The sequence below is a fragment of the Sus scrofa genome, chromosome 18, assembly GCF_000003025.6.
Source record: "Sus scrofa isolate TJ Tabasco breed Duroc chromosome 18, Sscrofa11.1, whole genome shotgun sequence".
Lineage (NCBI taxonomy): Eukaryota > Metazoa > Chordata > Mammalia > Artiodactyla > Suidae > Sus > Sus scrofa.
This window is the reverse complement of record NC_010460.4, coordinates 19,051,623-19,067,826: the sequence shown is the minus strand read 5'-3', so window position 1 is coordinate 19,067,826 and position 16,204 is coordinate 19,051,623. Positions and strand designations below refer to the sequence as shown.

The following is a 16,204-nucleotide window of genomic DNA, read 5'->3' as shown; positions in this document are numbered from 1 at the left end:
GCTCAAGTCCCAGCGTAGGTGTAAGCCTTGGTTTTCCTGTTTTGCCCCTACTCTACCACCATTTTTTCCTTTTGTATCTTTTTTTTTTTTTTTTTTTTTTTTTGGTCTTTTGTCGTTGTTGTTGTTGTTGCTATTTCTTGGGCCGCTCCTGTGGCATATGGAGGTTCCCAGGCCAGGGGTCCAATCGGAGCTGTAGCACCGGCCTAGGCCAGAGCAACAGCAACGTGGGATCCGAGCCGCATCTGCAACCTACACCACAGCTCACGGCAACGCCGGATTGTTAACCCACTGAGCAAGGGGAGGGACCGAACCCGCAACCTCATGGTTCCTAGTCGGATTCGTTAACCACTGTGCCACGATGGGAACTCCATGTATCATTTTTTATTAGATTCCACATACAAGTAATATCATAGGACATTTGTCTTTCTGTCTGGCTTAATATGATAATCTCTAGGTTATCCACATTGCTGCAAATGGCATTATTTTATTCTTCTTTAATATTCCATTGTATGTATGTACCACGTCTTCTTTATCCAGTCTTCCGTTGATGTCAACGGACGTTTAGGTTATTTCTGTGTCTTGGCTATTGTAAGTAGTACTGCAGTGAACACCGGGGTGTGTGTACATTTTTGAATTATGATTTTCTCCAGATATATCCCCAATAGTGGGATTGCTGGATCATATGGTATTCTATATTTATTTTTTAAGGAACCTCCATACCGTTCTCCATTGTGTTTGTACCAATTTATATTCCCACCAGCAGTGTAGGTGGGTTCCCTTTCCTTCTCACCCTCTCCAGCATTTATTTTGATAACTTTTTAAAGATTGCCATTGTGACTGGTGTGAGGTGATATCTCATTATAGTTTTGATTGAATTTCTCTAATAATTAGTGATATTGAGCATCTTTTCATGTGCTTTTTGGTCATCTCTCTGTCTTTGGAGAAATGTCTATTTGCCAGTTTTTTGATTGAGCCGTTTGTTTTTGTGATGTAAAGCTATGTGAGATGTTTTTATACTTTAGAGATCAGTCCCTTGTCAGTCACTTGGTTTGCAAAGGTTTTCTCCAGTCTGTGAGGTGTCTTTTCATTGTTTTTAATGGTTTCCTTTGCTGTGCAAAAGCTTTTAAATTTAATTAGGTACCATTTTTATTTTTATTTTTTTATTTTCACTACTCTAGGAGGTGGATCAAAAAAGATATTGCTGCGATTTATGTCAGAGTGGTCGGTCTATGTTTTCTTCCAGGAGTTTTATGGTATCCGACCTTATGTTTAAGTCTTTAATCCATTTTGAGTTTATTTTTGTGTATGGTGTTAGAAAATGTTCAGATTTCATTTTTTAATATGTAGCTGCTCAGTTTTCCCAGCAGCACTTACTGAAGAGACTGACTTTTTTCCATTGTATATTCTTGCCTCCTTTGTCATAGATTAGTTGACCATAGGTGCGTGGGTTTCTCTCTGGGCTTTCTATCCTGTTCCAGCGAGCTGTGCCAAAACCATCCTGTTTTGATAATTACAGCTTTGTTGTATAGTCTGAAGTCTGGGAGCCTGATTCCTCCAGATCCATTTTTCCTTTTCAAGATTGCTTTGGCTATTTAAGGTCTTTTGTGTTCCTGTAAAAATTTTTTTATTTTATTTTATTTTTGCTTTTTAGGGCCACACCTGTGGCATATGGAAGTTCCCAGGCTAGGGGTTGAATTGGAGCTGCAGCTGCCAGCCTATGCCACAGCCACTGCAATGCCAGATCCTTAACCCACTGAGCATGACCAGAGATTGAACCCACATCCTCATGGATACTAGCTGGGTTCATTACTGCTGAGCTACAAAGGGAAATCCCAAGCCTCTCTTGAATTGCCCATCTCACTGGCTTTGTCCTTACCACCAAGTCACAGTTTAATGCATTCCCTGTTGTCTTTCTAACACTTATAAGTACCTGAAATTATCTTATTTTTAACATTTATACTTGTGTGTGATCTGTCTCCTCCGCTAGAATTGAGAGCAAGGGCTTGGTTTCCATTCTTCATTGCTGTCCAGTACAGTTGCCCAGCACCAGATAATATCTATATTCTAAATACAGTCGGCCCTTTGTATCCATGAGTTGTATATTTATGCAGATTTTAATTTAATATTTAATATAATAATAATATAAACCAGATAATCCAAAGTTTTTATTGTATTAAATCATCACAGCTGCTCATAATTAGGAAAATTTACTAATGGTCATAGAAGTCAGAGCAAACAGTTTAATTAATATGTTGGAGGTAAAACATTTGAAATGATTATTTTCTGGGAATTCCCATTGTGACTCAGCAGGTTAAGAATCTGAGTAGCCTCCAAGAGGATGCGTGTCCTATCCCTGGCCTCACTCAGTGGGTTAAAGGATCTGTTGCTGCCGTCAGCTGTGGTGTAGGTGGAAGACACAACTCGGGTCTGGCATGGCTGTGGCGCAGGCTGGCAGCTGCAGTTCTGATTGGACCCCTAGCCTGGGAACTTCCACATGCCACACTGGCGACTATAAAAAAGCAAAACAAAGCAACTGTTATTTTCCGTTTTTGTTAACCGTGCACTCAGTAGAAGTTGGTGTAGGGCTGCATCCCCGGGAAGCTAAATGTCATGGGTCGGTCTCGCAGGTACCTTATCAGAAGCGTCCATCTTTTTTATCATCGTCCATTTCCTCCTTACCCTTCTCAGCTCAGATGAGGACTAAAAAATAGCAAACAACAAGTAAAACAAGCAAGTGACAAGGAGGAGCGAGTAGAATAATGAAGAACCCAGCTTCTAGCTGAATGAGAATTTCTGAATATTCGATCCTGGTTTTTTTTGTTTTTTGTTATTTTATTGTATTTTATTTTGTTTTCCTCAGACACTTTTTTTTGTTTTTTTGGTTTTTTTTTTTTTTTTTTTTTTTTTTTTTTTTTTGTCTTTTTTTTTTTGTCTGTTGTTGTTGTTGATGTTGTTGTTGCTGTTGTTGCTATTTCTTGGGCCGCTCCCGCGGCATATGGAGGTTCCCAGGCTAGGGGTCCAATCGGAGCTGTAGCCACCGGCCTACGCCAGAGCCACAGCAACGCTGGATCCGAGCCGCGTCTGCAACCTACACCACAGCTCACGGCAACGCCGGATCGTGAACCCACTGAGCAAGGGCAGGGACCGAACCCGCAACCTCATGGTTCCTAGTCGGATTCGTTAACCACTGCGCCACGACGGGAACTCCAGACACTTTTTTTTGAATGTAAGCCAAATACCTTTTCTTTTAAAAACTTATCAAATCTAAAGATTTTCACTATTAGTAAGTAGTAAAAGCAGGGTTTTATTTCAAACCAAACCTAGATATGCAAGGTTTGGGGAATATAAGCACCATCAATAGAATGTACATTTTCCAGGGGGCAGGTTGGCAAAATTTTAAATGTGTGCATCATGCCCTCCAAGTAAGCAAAGATGTTATGTTCATGGCATTGTTTACAATAGGAAAATCTGAGGAAAGTGTGATTCAATAAATTATAGTAGTGGTGTTTAGAATTTACATGGAAAGAAGAGCAGCTTAGCCCAAAAAAGACTAGAAGTGAATATGCAGTGACAAATTAGACACTAAAAATGATTTACTCGCTGTTGCAGTAGCGTAATACTGTGGTATATTAAGTCAAAAACGGATAGTAGCATTTCTTATGTACTCTGATTTGAGGGGTTTAGAACTTTTTTGTTTGTTTCTGTTGAGGGGGCTAGATTCCTCCCCACCCCCTACCCAAAGAACATGAAATTGAGTTAATTGATCTCATTTGTTTAAAATATGCACACAAAACTTGCCTGCACATGTGTGAGTATGTGTGAAGTTTTAGAGGGATGTTCAGTGATACATTAACGTGATTATGTATAGTGACCTTATAGGTTATTTTCATTTTATTTGTCTAATAAGCATGAATTACTTTTATAACCGTGGTAGAAACCCAAAAAGGTATTTTCATATTTTATGTTAAATTTGAATTTTTTAAAGTGCAAGTTTGATGGTGTTTCTGCTTTGCTTTATCCAAATATGATTTTTTTTTTAATGGGTTCCATTGAAGGTGTCGGCAACTCCTTTTTTTTTTTTTTTTTAAACCTAATTTTCTCTTCTGTGGCTCCTGTGCATTGGAAGGCTCAATAGTTCTTTACAGAGGTATTTTATTTAACCTTTGCTCTCCAGAAAGGGAGAGAAAGGGTGTGTGTATGCTTTCTATTTTATAGTCAAAGAAGAAGAGCTCAGATATCGTCTGTAGCGTAAAAGACAAAGTAAGTTTAAGTGGACACCAGTTCTGGAGTTGAGACTATATGGGTAATTCATAACTTCCTTGAAGCGATTAAAATTCCAGAATTCTAAAAGTGCTCTGGAATAGAGATGGACTTGGATTAACAAGACAGCTCTATTAATTATCTGCACTGAAAGCTGTGGAGATAACTAATGTTTATTTTGATGACCCTAATTTACAAATATAATTTCATATACAATCCTAAATGAGTTCTGAATCATCCAAAGAGAGTAAATTATATTCAATATTATTCTAATGTTATATGTTCCATTATTTTAATTTTTTACTAACTAGAAAGTTAGTATAGTTTGTGAGAGAGTTAGAAGATTTAATCTTTAAGACCCAAGTCAACTATGTAGTAGCTTTGGTTCTCAGTTTCATTTCTGAAAGTGCCCTCCTACCTTATGGAGCTGGAGGAAGAAAAAATGAGATATTATATTGGAAAGTACTTTGAAAACTAAGGAATCACACAAAGGTATTATTTCTAATTATTTATACTAATTATATATGCTACCTATATTACCTTTTAAATAACCTAATCATACAATTTCTCACCCATTTTTCACTTAGAGGAAGTTAATAAACCAACAGTTTTTATTTTGCTTAGCATTGAAGTGGAACAGTATAGGTGACAGTGTATTTAAAAATTGAGACAAAAAGAGAAGAAGCCAGGAGTTCCTGCTGTGGCGCAGTGGGATTGGCAGTGTCTCTGGAGCACTGGGACGCAGGTTCGATCCCTGGCCTGTGTGGTTAAGGATCCGGCATTGCCACAGCTGCAGCGTAGGTCACAACTGCGGCTTGAATCAGATCCCTGGAAGCTTCTTAAGTAAGCTAGTGTCAGGAGTTCCTCTCGTGGCTCAGTGGTTGACGAATCTGACTAGGAACCATGGGGTTGTGGGTTCGATCCCTGGCCTTGCTCCGTGGGCTGGGGATCTGGTGTTGCCGTGAGCTGTGGTGTAGGTTGCACACGAGGCTCGGATCCCACATTGCTGTGGCTCTGGTGTAGGCTGGTGGCTGCAGCTCCGATTGGACCCCTAGCCTGGGAAGCTCCATATGCCGAGAGAAGCGGCCCTAGAAATGTCAAAAAGACAAAAAAAAAAAAAAAAAAAAAAGAAGAAGAAGAAGAAGCAAGCTAGTGACAAACAAATAGGGTTTAGTGAAGTCCCTGTTGCCAGTGCTTTCTCCTCTCTCCCTCTCCCTCTTTTTTTCTGTAGAACTATTATTGTTCTCATCATTCAGATTGAGTATTTCAGGTAATCTACACTGAACAGTCACTGCTTTAAAAGAATTTCTTGACTTGCTCTAACAATCATAAAATTGTCTTCAACAGATTGAAATTACGTATGACAGAGTATCTTAAATCCTCTATGAACTGAATGCCCTGGTTCTTTTAGGAAGCAGCTTTGTAGTTTTGGGTTTTTGTATGTTTTGCTTGTTTGTTTTTGTTTTTGGTAAAAGTATAATTCTCTATGAGTAAATAGAATGTTTACCTGAGAAGCTTCTGTTTTTACTGTTATAACTTGATTCTGATAAAGTCTTTTTTTTTTTTTTTTTGCTATTTCTTGGGCCGCTCCTGCGGCGTATGGAGATTCCCAGGCCAGGGGTCCAATCAGAGCTGTAGCCACCGGCCTACACCACAGCCACAGCAACGCAGGATCCGAGCTGCATCTGTGACCTACACCACAGCTCACGGCAACGCCGGATCCTTAACCCACTGAGCAAGGGCAGGGACCGAACCCGCAACCTCATGGTTCCTAGTCGGATTCGTCAACCACTGCGCCACGACGGGAACTCCTGATAAAGTCTTTTTTATGTGTATACTAGAAACACATAGCTCTGTAGTCTTTTTAATGAAAAAAATGAAAAATTGAATTTCTGGTCATCTTTAGGAATAGTGGCTAGGGAGTTCCCATTGTAGCTTAGCAGGTTAAGGACCCAACTTTGTGAGGATACAGGTTTGACCCCTGGCCTCACTCAGTGGGTTACGGATCTGGTGTTGCCACAAGCTGTGGCATAGGTCGCAGATGCGGCTCAGATCCAATGTGTTATTTACCACTGCTGTGGTGTAGTCTGAAGCTGCAGCTGCGATTCAACCCCTGGCCTGGGAACTTCATATGCCACAAATGCAGCGCGAAAAAGAAAAGAAAAAGAAGAAAAAAATGAATAGTGGCTAGAACTTATCCCATTTATGTCTGTCTCTTTGCATAAGTACTGAAGAAGGTTGAGAAAAGGTTTAGAAGAAGAAACCATTAATTTGATATAGATTCTGCAACCCCCTTTATAATGAAATAATGAAGACATGTTTTTTCAGAGATTCTGAAAGCTGGGCTAGCAAAATTTTCTAGGATACTTCAGACCAAAGACGAGAGGATGGGCTAGATTGTGCTTCTCAAACTTCATTGTGCTTTGGAATCACCTGAGAGTCCACTTTGTTTAAATGCACATTGTGAGTCAGTAGGTCTGGAGTAGGACCTGAGGATCTGCCTTCTAATTTCTAGGTGACGCCAGTGCCGCTGACTCCCACATGACACTTTGAGTTTAAGGAATTACATCTTTTCTTGAAGTCTTTAAGCATTAACTATGATTTTTTTTTTTTAAGTAGATAATCAGTATGTTCTTTACTACACTTGAGTCCTATGAAATCTTTTGTTCTTGGGAGTTGTTAATCTTCTTGGAATTTGTGTTAGAAGAGATTCAGACAAAACTTAATAATTAATAATTATAATTATAGAAGAAATATCTCTGGAAAAGACCAGTCTGGTATTATTGGTTAAAATTCATTGCTTTGGAGTTCCCGTCATGGCTCAGCAGTTGTTAACAAACCGACTAGGATCCATGAGGATGCGGGTTTGGTCCCTGGGCTCGCTCAGTGGGTTAAGGATCTGGCATTGCTGTGAGCTGTGGTGTAGGTCGCAGATGTGGCTCAGTTCCCTCATTGCTGTGGCTGTGGCATAGGCTGGGGACTACAGCTCCAATTGGATCTCTAGCCTGGGAACCTCCATATGCCGCCAGCGTGTCCCTAAAAAGACCAAAAAAAAAAGTCCATTCCCTTTCCCCTTCTCCCTTTCCTCCTCTCTTGAACTTATTGTCCTTTTACTCTCACTGGGGAATCTTTTGTTGCTTTAATATTCCCTTGAAATGATGATGCAACAGGATAGCAATTCTTCACCAGTTTTCAGGGAAACCTTAAGAAACATTCAGCACAGTGATAGCTTCTTTGAAAGAAGTTATTCACCGGGATTAACATGTTTTACTTAGAAAACATTCATCAGTTGTCAGTTGAGGTTTTTTGAGTGTTATTTTGTTTTGTTTTTAAAAAGCATAGATCTGGTTTCTTCTAGAAACATTATGCTAAGTGAAATATGCCAAATATAAAGGACAAATATAGTGATTCCACTTGTATGAGCTATCTAGAATGGTCAAATTCATAAAGACAGGAAGGAGAGTGGACGTTATCAGGGACTGGGGAAAATAGAAAAGGAATTTTTGCTTAATGGGTACAGAATTTCTGTTTGACGAAAAAGTTCTGTAAATAGTGGTGATGGTTGTACAGCATTGTGAATATACTTAATGCCACTGAATTGTACATTTTAAAATGGTAAATTTCATGTTACATACATTTTACTACAATTAAAATTTTTAAAGAAGAAGGGGTGGATAAAAGTATTTTAATGAGTTCAGTGGTCCTCAAACTTGGCTGCACAATAGAACCATCTGGGGAACTTGAAATTCTAGTGCCCAGGCCACACTCCAGACCAATTAAATCAAAGTCTTTGGGGATGAGATCTAGGTCACTGCAGTGTTTAAACTCCCCAGGCAATTCCATTGTGCAGCCAACTTTGAGAACCACTGTTATGGGCAAGAGTTCCTAATACTTCTCCTACTGTATGTGGTATCAGAATCTATATGCACAGTAGGCTTTGCTTACTGTGTCTAAAGTGATCAAAGTGTGTTTATGTATAAAGTTGTCTAAAGTGATCAAAGCATGTTTGTGTATATGATACCATTCCACATTTTGTAAGTACTAGATAGGCAAGGTGAGATTAAGAGAGTGTAAAGGGAACAAAAACATTGGCTGTGTTCATGAATATGATACAGCATATTTTGAATAAGAATAAAATAATTTTAAGGGTATATTCAGGAATACTAAGAAGGGAACATGTGTATAAATTCCACATTTAGAACAGAACTAACTAGACTGGGGAGAATAGTTGCATATTATATGACAAAGAATGTCTAAGACATTACCATTTTTTCAAATTAATAAAAAGATAATGAGAAAAGTAAACAAAGTACTACTTACAGTTCGTACAAAGAAAAAATAAGTAAACATATAAAAAGATTCTCAGTTTCACTAGTAGTGAAAATTAAATCATTTCCCCCACATTAGGTGAGCCAAAATAAGAAAGCAGGGCAGGGAGTTCCTGTCATGGTTCAGCGGAAACAAATCCGGCTAGGAACCGTGAGGTTGCAGGTTCAATCCCTGGCCTTGCTCAGTGGGCTCAGGATCTGGCCTTGCCATGAGCTGTGATGTAGGTCACAGACGCGGCTTGGGTCTGGCGTGGCTGTGGCTGTGGCATAGGCCAATGGCTACAACTTTGATTAGACCCCTAGCCTGGGAACCTCCATATGCCGTGGGTATAGCCCTAAAAGGACAAAAGAGAGAGAGAGAGAAAAAAAGCAGGGCAATTAAAAAACGTAAAGGGAGCTTTTGAAATAAAGGATATTGTTCTACACTGTTGGGGGGAATAGTATTGACAAAGTTTTTTAGGAGGGCAGGTAGGTAGTATCTATTAAAATGTTAAATGAATGTGCCCTTTAACCAGCAGTTCCACTTTTCTGCTAGAGAAAAACTCACACATGTGCTCAGAGAAACATGTACAAGCAGGGTAAACTACCTAAATCCTTATCAATAGGAGAATGGTTAAATAAAAAGGAAAAATGTGTATCGTGGATACTAGGCAACTGTTTTTTAAAAAATAAGATTCTTCTAGTTGCACTACCATGAGAAGATCTCTGTGACAGAATGTTGAGCGGAAAAAAAGTTGTACTAAAACATGCACAATATGTTTTCTTCCATCACATAAAACTGTGCCTTTACAACATATATTTATGTAAACACATAGAATTTGGCCTCTAAGAAAGGATGTTCATCAAATTAATGACTCTGGACAGGTGATTAGATTGGGGAGGGTGAGTCAAAAAGAGGACTTTGTTATTTATTTTTATTTTTTATATTTATTTTATTAAAGTATAGTTCATTTTACAATGTTATGCCAACTTCTGATGTACAGCAAAGTGACCCAGACATACATATATATACATTCCTTATATTATCTTTCATCATCGTCTATCCCAAGAGACTGGATATGGTTCCCTGTGCTTATCCATTCTAAATGTAATAATAAATGTCAATTGTGTTATTTTAATTTTTATACAAAAGAGTACAAGTAGGATAAGCTAGCAGAAATTGACCAACCTGAGACTCCTTCAAAGAGAAGGTAGAATTTTAAGAGCACTTTGATTAATGAGAGGGAGACAATTTAATACATTGATGGGATGTGGAGAGAGAGAAGCAGAAGTGTTGGCTTGAGAGAGGAATGTCTTCATTGACTGTCCCTCGAATTCTCTAAACTTACTTTTCCTTCTGAACTGTTCTTCCCATGTTTCTATGGGAGTATGTTTTATGGAAAAATGAGATTAAATGAAGCCAGTGTTTCTGCTGGCCCTACTAGGGAATGTGGGAATATAGGATTGGTACTTCTAGCAAGAAAAGCCGCTTTTCGGAGTTCCTGTTGTGGCACAGACGAAATGAATCCGACTAGGAACCATTAGGTTGCAAGTTCGATCCCTGGCCTCGCTCATCGGGTTAAGGATCTGGCGTTGCCGTGAGCTGTGGTGTAGGTCGCAGACACGGCTCAGATCTGGCGTGGCTGTGGCATAGGCTGGCAGCTGTACTGATTAGACTCCAAGCCTGGGAACCTCCATAGCCCTCAGGTGCGGCCCTAAAAAGCAAAAAAAAAAAAAAAAAAAAAAAAGAAAGAAAAAAAAGAAAAGCTACTTAAGTTATCTCTATGAACGGAGGTCAGTGGTGCAGATAATCCCCAATAGTGAGCAAAACATCATTTTGCTTTTGTTTTCTAATGCCCTTTAAATGTCCACTTGAGTATGATTGGGACCGTCAACATGGAAATTCTTAATTTTAAATTAAAATAATGAAATCACAGTCTGAAGATTCTTCAGTTTTCCTTCCCTGCTACATTCCTGTAGAGTATAGAAAACATCACCTTTCAGTGTGATTTGATTTCAACTGCCTTTTCTTTAAATTTGTTATGTATTCTCTGACCTCTTCAGAGGTGGACTTGGCCAACGTTTTGGTTTGAAACGCCTTTTCTTGGTAACTGAACCTAAATGGACATCAGGAGCTTCAAAATCCTTCATCTTGAGTACTTGCAGAGCAGAGAGGGAAAGAATAAGAGGAGAAGGGTATTTAAGAATATAGGATTATGCCTTGTTTGGACAGCAAAGAAGTAACTAAGTTTACAAGTGGGAAGTTTCTAGCATAGGAAGAAATATTGTTTCATTGTGGCTGGATTAAAATTTTTAGAGTTTTAGAAAAAGTCTTTTTAAAAAAAAAAACAAAACCGTCTGTGGTTTCCACATAATCTTTACTTTTGATTGCCACTGGCATAAATTTGATATCTTTTTTTCTTGCTGAATGTGCCCTGGAAAGAGTGGTATCTCCTACTCTCTACTAGGTTGAGGTGGCCTTGCTGACCACGCTGGGCACTGGAAGCCCATCTAGAGCCCTAACTCTGAATGGGAAGCTGGGAAAGCTTGTTGTGGCCCAATTAGAGGCCAGCCGGAGAGGATGGGCTTTACCTTTGCTGATCCTGTTGATTGTCTCCCCTGCGGATTAAAGACAAACCTCCCTTAACAAGCACATTGAGTAGCTTGGGTTTCCAAAACTCTCCGGGACCAGTAATTAGTCCAACTGGTAATGAGAGCACAGTGCTGAATTCTGGAAAGGAATGATTTAACTCTTTCTGTTCTGGACAGCTCGTTCACCTTATTCATCTCCCTTTTGCCGTGGCACTGTTTATTCGGGACAGTATGAAAATAGTCTGGTGGAAAATTGCCTTTCAGTGAAGTCATATTATCACTATGCATTTAAAAGCAAAGATTGTCCTTCATCCCCAATCTGTACAGACTTGAAAAGTTTACTTTTATAATAGAAAGTGCTTTTTGCCTCTTATTTTGATATAGGAGCAAATTTTATTTTTATTTTTTAAATTAATTAATTTTTTTGACTGCACCCATGGCATGCACAAGTTCCCGGGCCAGGACTGAACCAGAACCACAGCAGTGACAACACCAAATCCTTAACCACTAGGCCCCCAGGGAACTCTAAATGGGGCAAATTTTATACAGCTGACAGTTAGTACTTTAAAAAGCTAAGATCTGACTCTGAATTGGAACTTAATTTCTCACTGGGTCTGTTTTTTAGCTGAATGGGGTTTTTGCCTGTGGAAGTAACCTTTTCTTTGTGCTGCTTCTCTTTTTCCTGCTTCTCATGTTAGCCTGTACTGTCTTTTTCCTAGGGTTTTGAAACATTTCCCATCCAGAAATTTCTAGCACATAAAACATCTTTTAGGACTTTAAAAAATTTTAGCTTTTTGTTAATTTAGAGATATTTGGCCTTCTTATTTCATGATCTCCCCACTTTGTTAGGTGTGGATACAAAGACCGTTAATGGGATTGAGAGAAAGGGGAGACTTATAAAAGTCTGTGGTATTGAGTCTATTTTGTTTATCCATCTGAGAAAGCCATTGTTTTTTTTAATATAGGAAAAATGTAAATATTGTGTGCGAGGATTACATAAGCCTTTTCCTTCTCTGTTTATCTGAGGCTAGAAAAAGACGCTCGCAGGAAGCCAGGATAAAGGGGAAAATGACTTTGAGATGCACTTTCTTAAAATAACTGAAGAAGTGACCTCATGAACCAGCTGATAGCCTGGGTTTGCAAATGGATACATTTCTATTAGCCTGCTGCCTGATGCCGCAGAGCCAAATATATAATGGAGTGAGTGCATTATATCATATCCTGCAGGCAGGAGACTGTCTGGGAGATGGGGAACTTAGAAAGAGGTGAAATGGCAGGCTCGGCACAGGAATTAACGATGTAAATACTGTTAACTGAACTTTCTTTATTAGCTGAACAGTACTGTTTTGGGTTAATGATTCTCTATTATGTACTAATTGGCATTATCCTCTGGTAAAATAATATTTAAATGAGAATATTTGATATTTAAATAGTCTCTTCAATACAATGTTGCTGTATTCATTCTCTCATTAATACTTAAGTATTCTCATTTCTCTCTTTTTCTTTCTCTAATTTACAGCTATAGGCCCATGTCCTTGGGTCTGACTCCTGCTAAAATTGTCCTCTCCTTATGGTCCTAGGCTCTAGATGCAATATGAGTGTGTCCTTAGATGGAGGATGCTGCTTATCTCTGAGGAGCTATAGACCACCAGGTTCAAAGTAAAGAAGTAGGTCTAGGGAGGAAGATTGGTAGTTGTCTCTGTGGTTTAGCATCTGTTTGGTCTGGATTTGATTTGTAAAATACATTTGAATGAAGCCAGAGTTGTTTTTAATTCCTCAAAGACTTGGGTTGCAACCCCAAGGACACAGTAAGCTGACCCACCCATCTAACCTACTCTATCTCCAGTCTGTTTCTTTATGTCAGGGAGAAAATCTTCAGCTAGGATAGAAATCAAGAGATTCCTCTGTTAGGAGGGATGGATTAGGAGTTTAGGGGTTATTAGATGCAAACTGGTTGTATATGGGATGGACAAACCACAAGGTCCCATTATATAACACAAGGAACTATATTCAGTATCCTGTGATGAAGCACATGAAAAAGAACCCGTGAAAGAATGTGCGTGTGTGTATAACTGAATCACTTTGCTAAACAGCAGAAATTAATACAATATTGTAAAACCAACTGTGCTTCAATAAAATTTTTATATTAAAAAAATTTGAAGTCCATAATGTGTTTAAAATCAATACATACTTCATTATGTATATCTGTATGTCAGACATTGGACTAGAAACTTTTTAAGATGAGTTTTAGGGTTATTTTCCCTTTTTATTCAGTAAAGTCCATTTATTTCCATATATTTTATAACCACATCATTACTAAATTCTCTTATTGTTTATAGTAGTTTCTCATTTGATTCTCTGGAGATTTCCAGATCCACAGTCATATCACCTACAAATTTTATCTGTTCTCATCTCTTATTTCTCTCATCTAATGATTCGGATTACTTCCTCCAGCACAGTGTTGAAAACATGTCGACTTTGTTTGACACCTTGAATGTATGGACATACTAAAAGGGAAATAAGCAGAGTTTCCATCAGAGTGCAATGGGATCAGTGGTGTCTCTACAGCGTCAGGACGCATATTTGATCCCCAGTCCAACACAGTGGGTTAAAGGACTTGGCGTTGCTGCAGCCACGGCGTAGGTTGCAGCTATAGCTGGGATCTGATCCCTGGCCCGTAAACTCGATTTGCCATGGGGCAGCCAAAAAATAAAAAATAAGATAAAAGAGAAATAAGCATCTTAGGGGGCAGAAGTCAAACATGGAGGCAGATGTTCTTGATCTTACTGGAACAGGTGTATGAAACACAGCTTAAGGTGCACTTTACAAACATTTGTATAATTCTCCATCATTCATGGAGCTACAATAACCTATGGGAAACATTTGGTTCTCAGTGTTGCATTTTGGAACTCTCCAATAGCCTCCAGGGACACTCTCTATTTTATAACCTTAGAATTTGTTGGGAGACACAAATATATCCCAGATGTCTTTCGTGACTACTGATGACCATGCTCTTGTTTTTTAGGCCCAGCTTCGGGCATTTATTCCAGAGATGCTGAAATACTCCACAGGTCGAGGAAAACCAGGCTGGGGTAAAGAAAGCTGCAAGCCCATCTGGTGGCCTGAAGATATCCCATGGGCAAATGTTCGGAGCGATGTCCGCACAGAAGAGCAAAAGCAAAGGGTGAGGCTTCCTCTGGCCTGAGTTGCCTGTTGCTTTTCTGTTCTGAATCAGCCACCTAGTTTTTGTTATCCTATTTCTTGTGCTATAAAAAGTCTAAAAATATTTGTGTCAAATATTGTGTTGAATGTGTCCCCCAAAAGAAGTTTGATATTCTCTAATTTATAGACTTTCCCATTCATTACTCCATCACTATAAAGACTTAGGATGGGTCTGTGAGCTTACACTTATCTCTGCATTGTTGCCCTTTGGGGCAGTTTTAATTTTATAAGGTGCTTGGAAAAACTGAATAAACTTGAAGTAAAGGTATTAATCACTTTGTAGACTTAGAAATGTCGTTATTTCTGGTTAGCAAGAATCACTACGAAAATATGAAAAGAGAGAGCTGTTAAGTTGGTCAAGTCCACTGATGACGAAACTTGTTTTTAGAAAGAAGAAAGACTAGGAGTTCCCGTCATGGCTCAGGGGAAATGAATCTGAGTAGTATCCATGAGGACGCAGGTTCCATCCCTGGCCTCGCTCAGTGGGTTAAGGAGCCAATGTTGCTGTGAGCTGTGGCATAGGTCTCGAATCCTTCGTTGCTGTGGCTGTGATATAGGCTGGCAACTATAGCTCCAGTACGACCCCTAGCCTGGGAACCTCCATAATGCCACCAGTGCATCCCTAAAAAGACAAAAAAAAAAAAAAGAAGAAGAAAAAGAAAGACTAGGAGTTCCCTGGTGGTTCAGTAAGTTAAGGATACAGTGTTACTCCTGTGGCCTGGGTTCGATCCCTGGCCTGGGAACTTGCACATACTGTGGGCACAGCCAAAAGGAAGAAGGATTACACCAGGTGTCCTCCCTTACTTGTTCTGCATATTTGTTTTCAGTTAGCTCTAAAAATTTACTAAGAATCTTAAGTATAAAATTATTGACAAAAGAGTCACCTTCTTTTGTGAGACGTTTAAAAGTTGGCCTCAGGTTAGAACAGAGTCTAAAACCCAAAAGCGAAACCACATTTTGATCAGAAAGGAAACTGGTGTGAAAGCTTTGGTGCTTAGTCCTGAATTTCCTTGTGTCTGAATCAGTCTATGGGAAATAATCCTGAGAGAGTTACTCCATACAGGTTTGGTTTGCTTTGATAAATAAGCACCTGCTTATTCCATAGTGGGATTGAATAACCAGCATTCTTTGTACTTAATTTGCCTTTTTTCTGGTGACAGGTTTCATGGACCCAGGCACTACGGACCATAGTTAAAAACTGTTATAAACAGCATGGGCGGGAGGACCTTTTGTATGCTTTTGAAGATCAGCAAACACAAACACAAGCCACAACCACACATAGTATAGCCCATCTTGTACCATCACAGACTGTAGTCCAGACCTTTAGTAACCCCGATGGCACTGTCTCTCTTATCCAGGTAAGTAAAGTTAAGAGTTACCAAATTGTGGTTTCTAAGGTGGATTTATGGGCACTTCATCTCAGACTGGAAAAAGTTTTCTTTCTACAAATTCTTGTATGAAGCTCCCCAGGATCTTTCTACCTGAACTTGATTTTTCGAATGGTGTTTTAAGTTGTTTGCATTTTGCTAAACAGAGCTATAGATAGCTTTTCTGAATATTTCCAAATCAAAGCACTGTAAAAATGTTTTTTGTTTTTTTTTTTTTTTTACCATTTCACTCTGTCAGTGGCCAGGAGATATTTCTTTGATATTACGTCTTATGAGATAAAACGCAATTTGTTGATAGATAGGAAGCCTCTAAAGTTAAGATAGAGGAGTTCCCATCATGGCTCAGGGAAATGAATCTGACTAGTATCCAAGAGGACACAGTTTCAATCCCTGGCCTCGCTCAGTGGTTTAAGGATCTGACGTTGCCATGAGCTG

General features: G+C 39.1%; 1 protein-coding gene across 7 annotated transcripts in view; it reads left to right on the top strand.

Annotated features, from left to right (window-relative positions):
- NRF1 (nuclear respiratory factor 1) overlaps nucleotides 1-16,204 on the top strand; it is a 134,271-nt gene that overhangs the window by 74,852 nt on the left and 43,215 nt on the right. For all 7 annotated transcript variants that reach the window (XM_021078993.1, XM_021078994.1, XM_021078996.1 and 4 more), the window contains 2 exons: nucleotides 14,185-14,343; nucleotides 15,542-15,739. In XM_021078993.1, coding sequence (XP_020934652.1) covers nucleotides 14,185-14,343; nucleotides 15,542-15,739 — 357 coding nt within the window. The remainder of the gene's footprint in view (nucleotides 1-14,184; nucleotides 14,344-15,541; nucleotides 15,740-16,204) is intronic.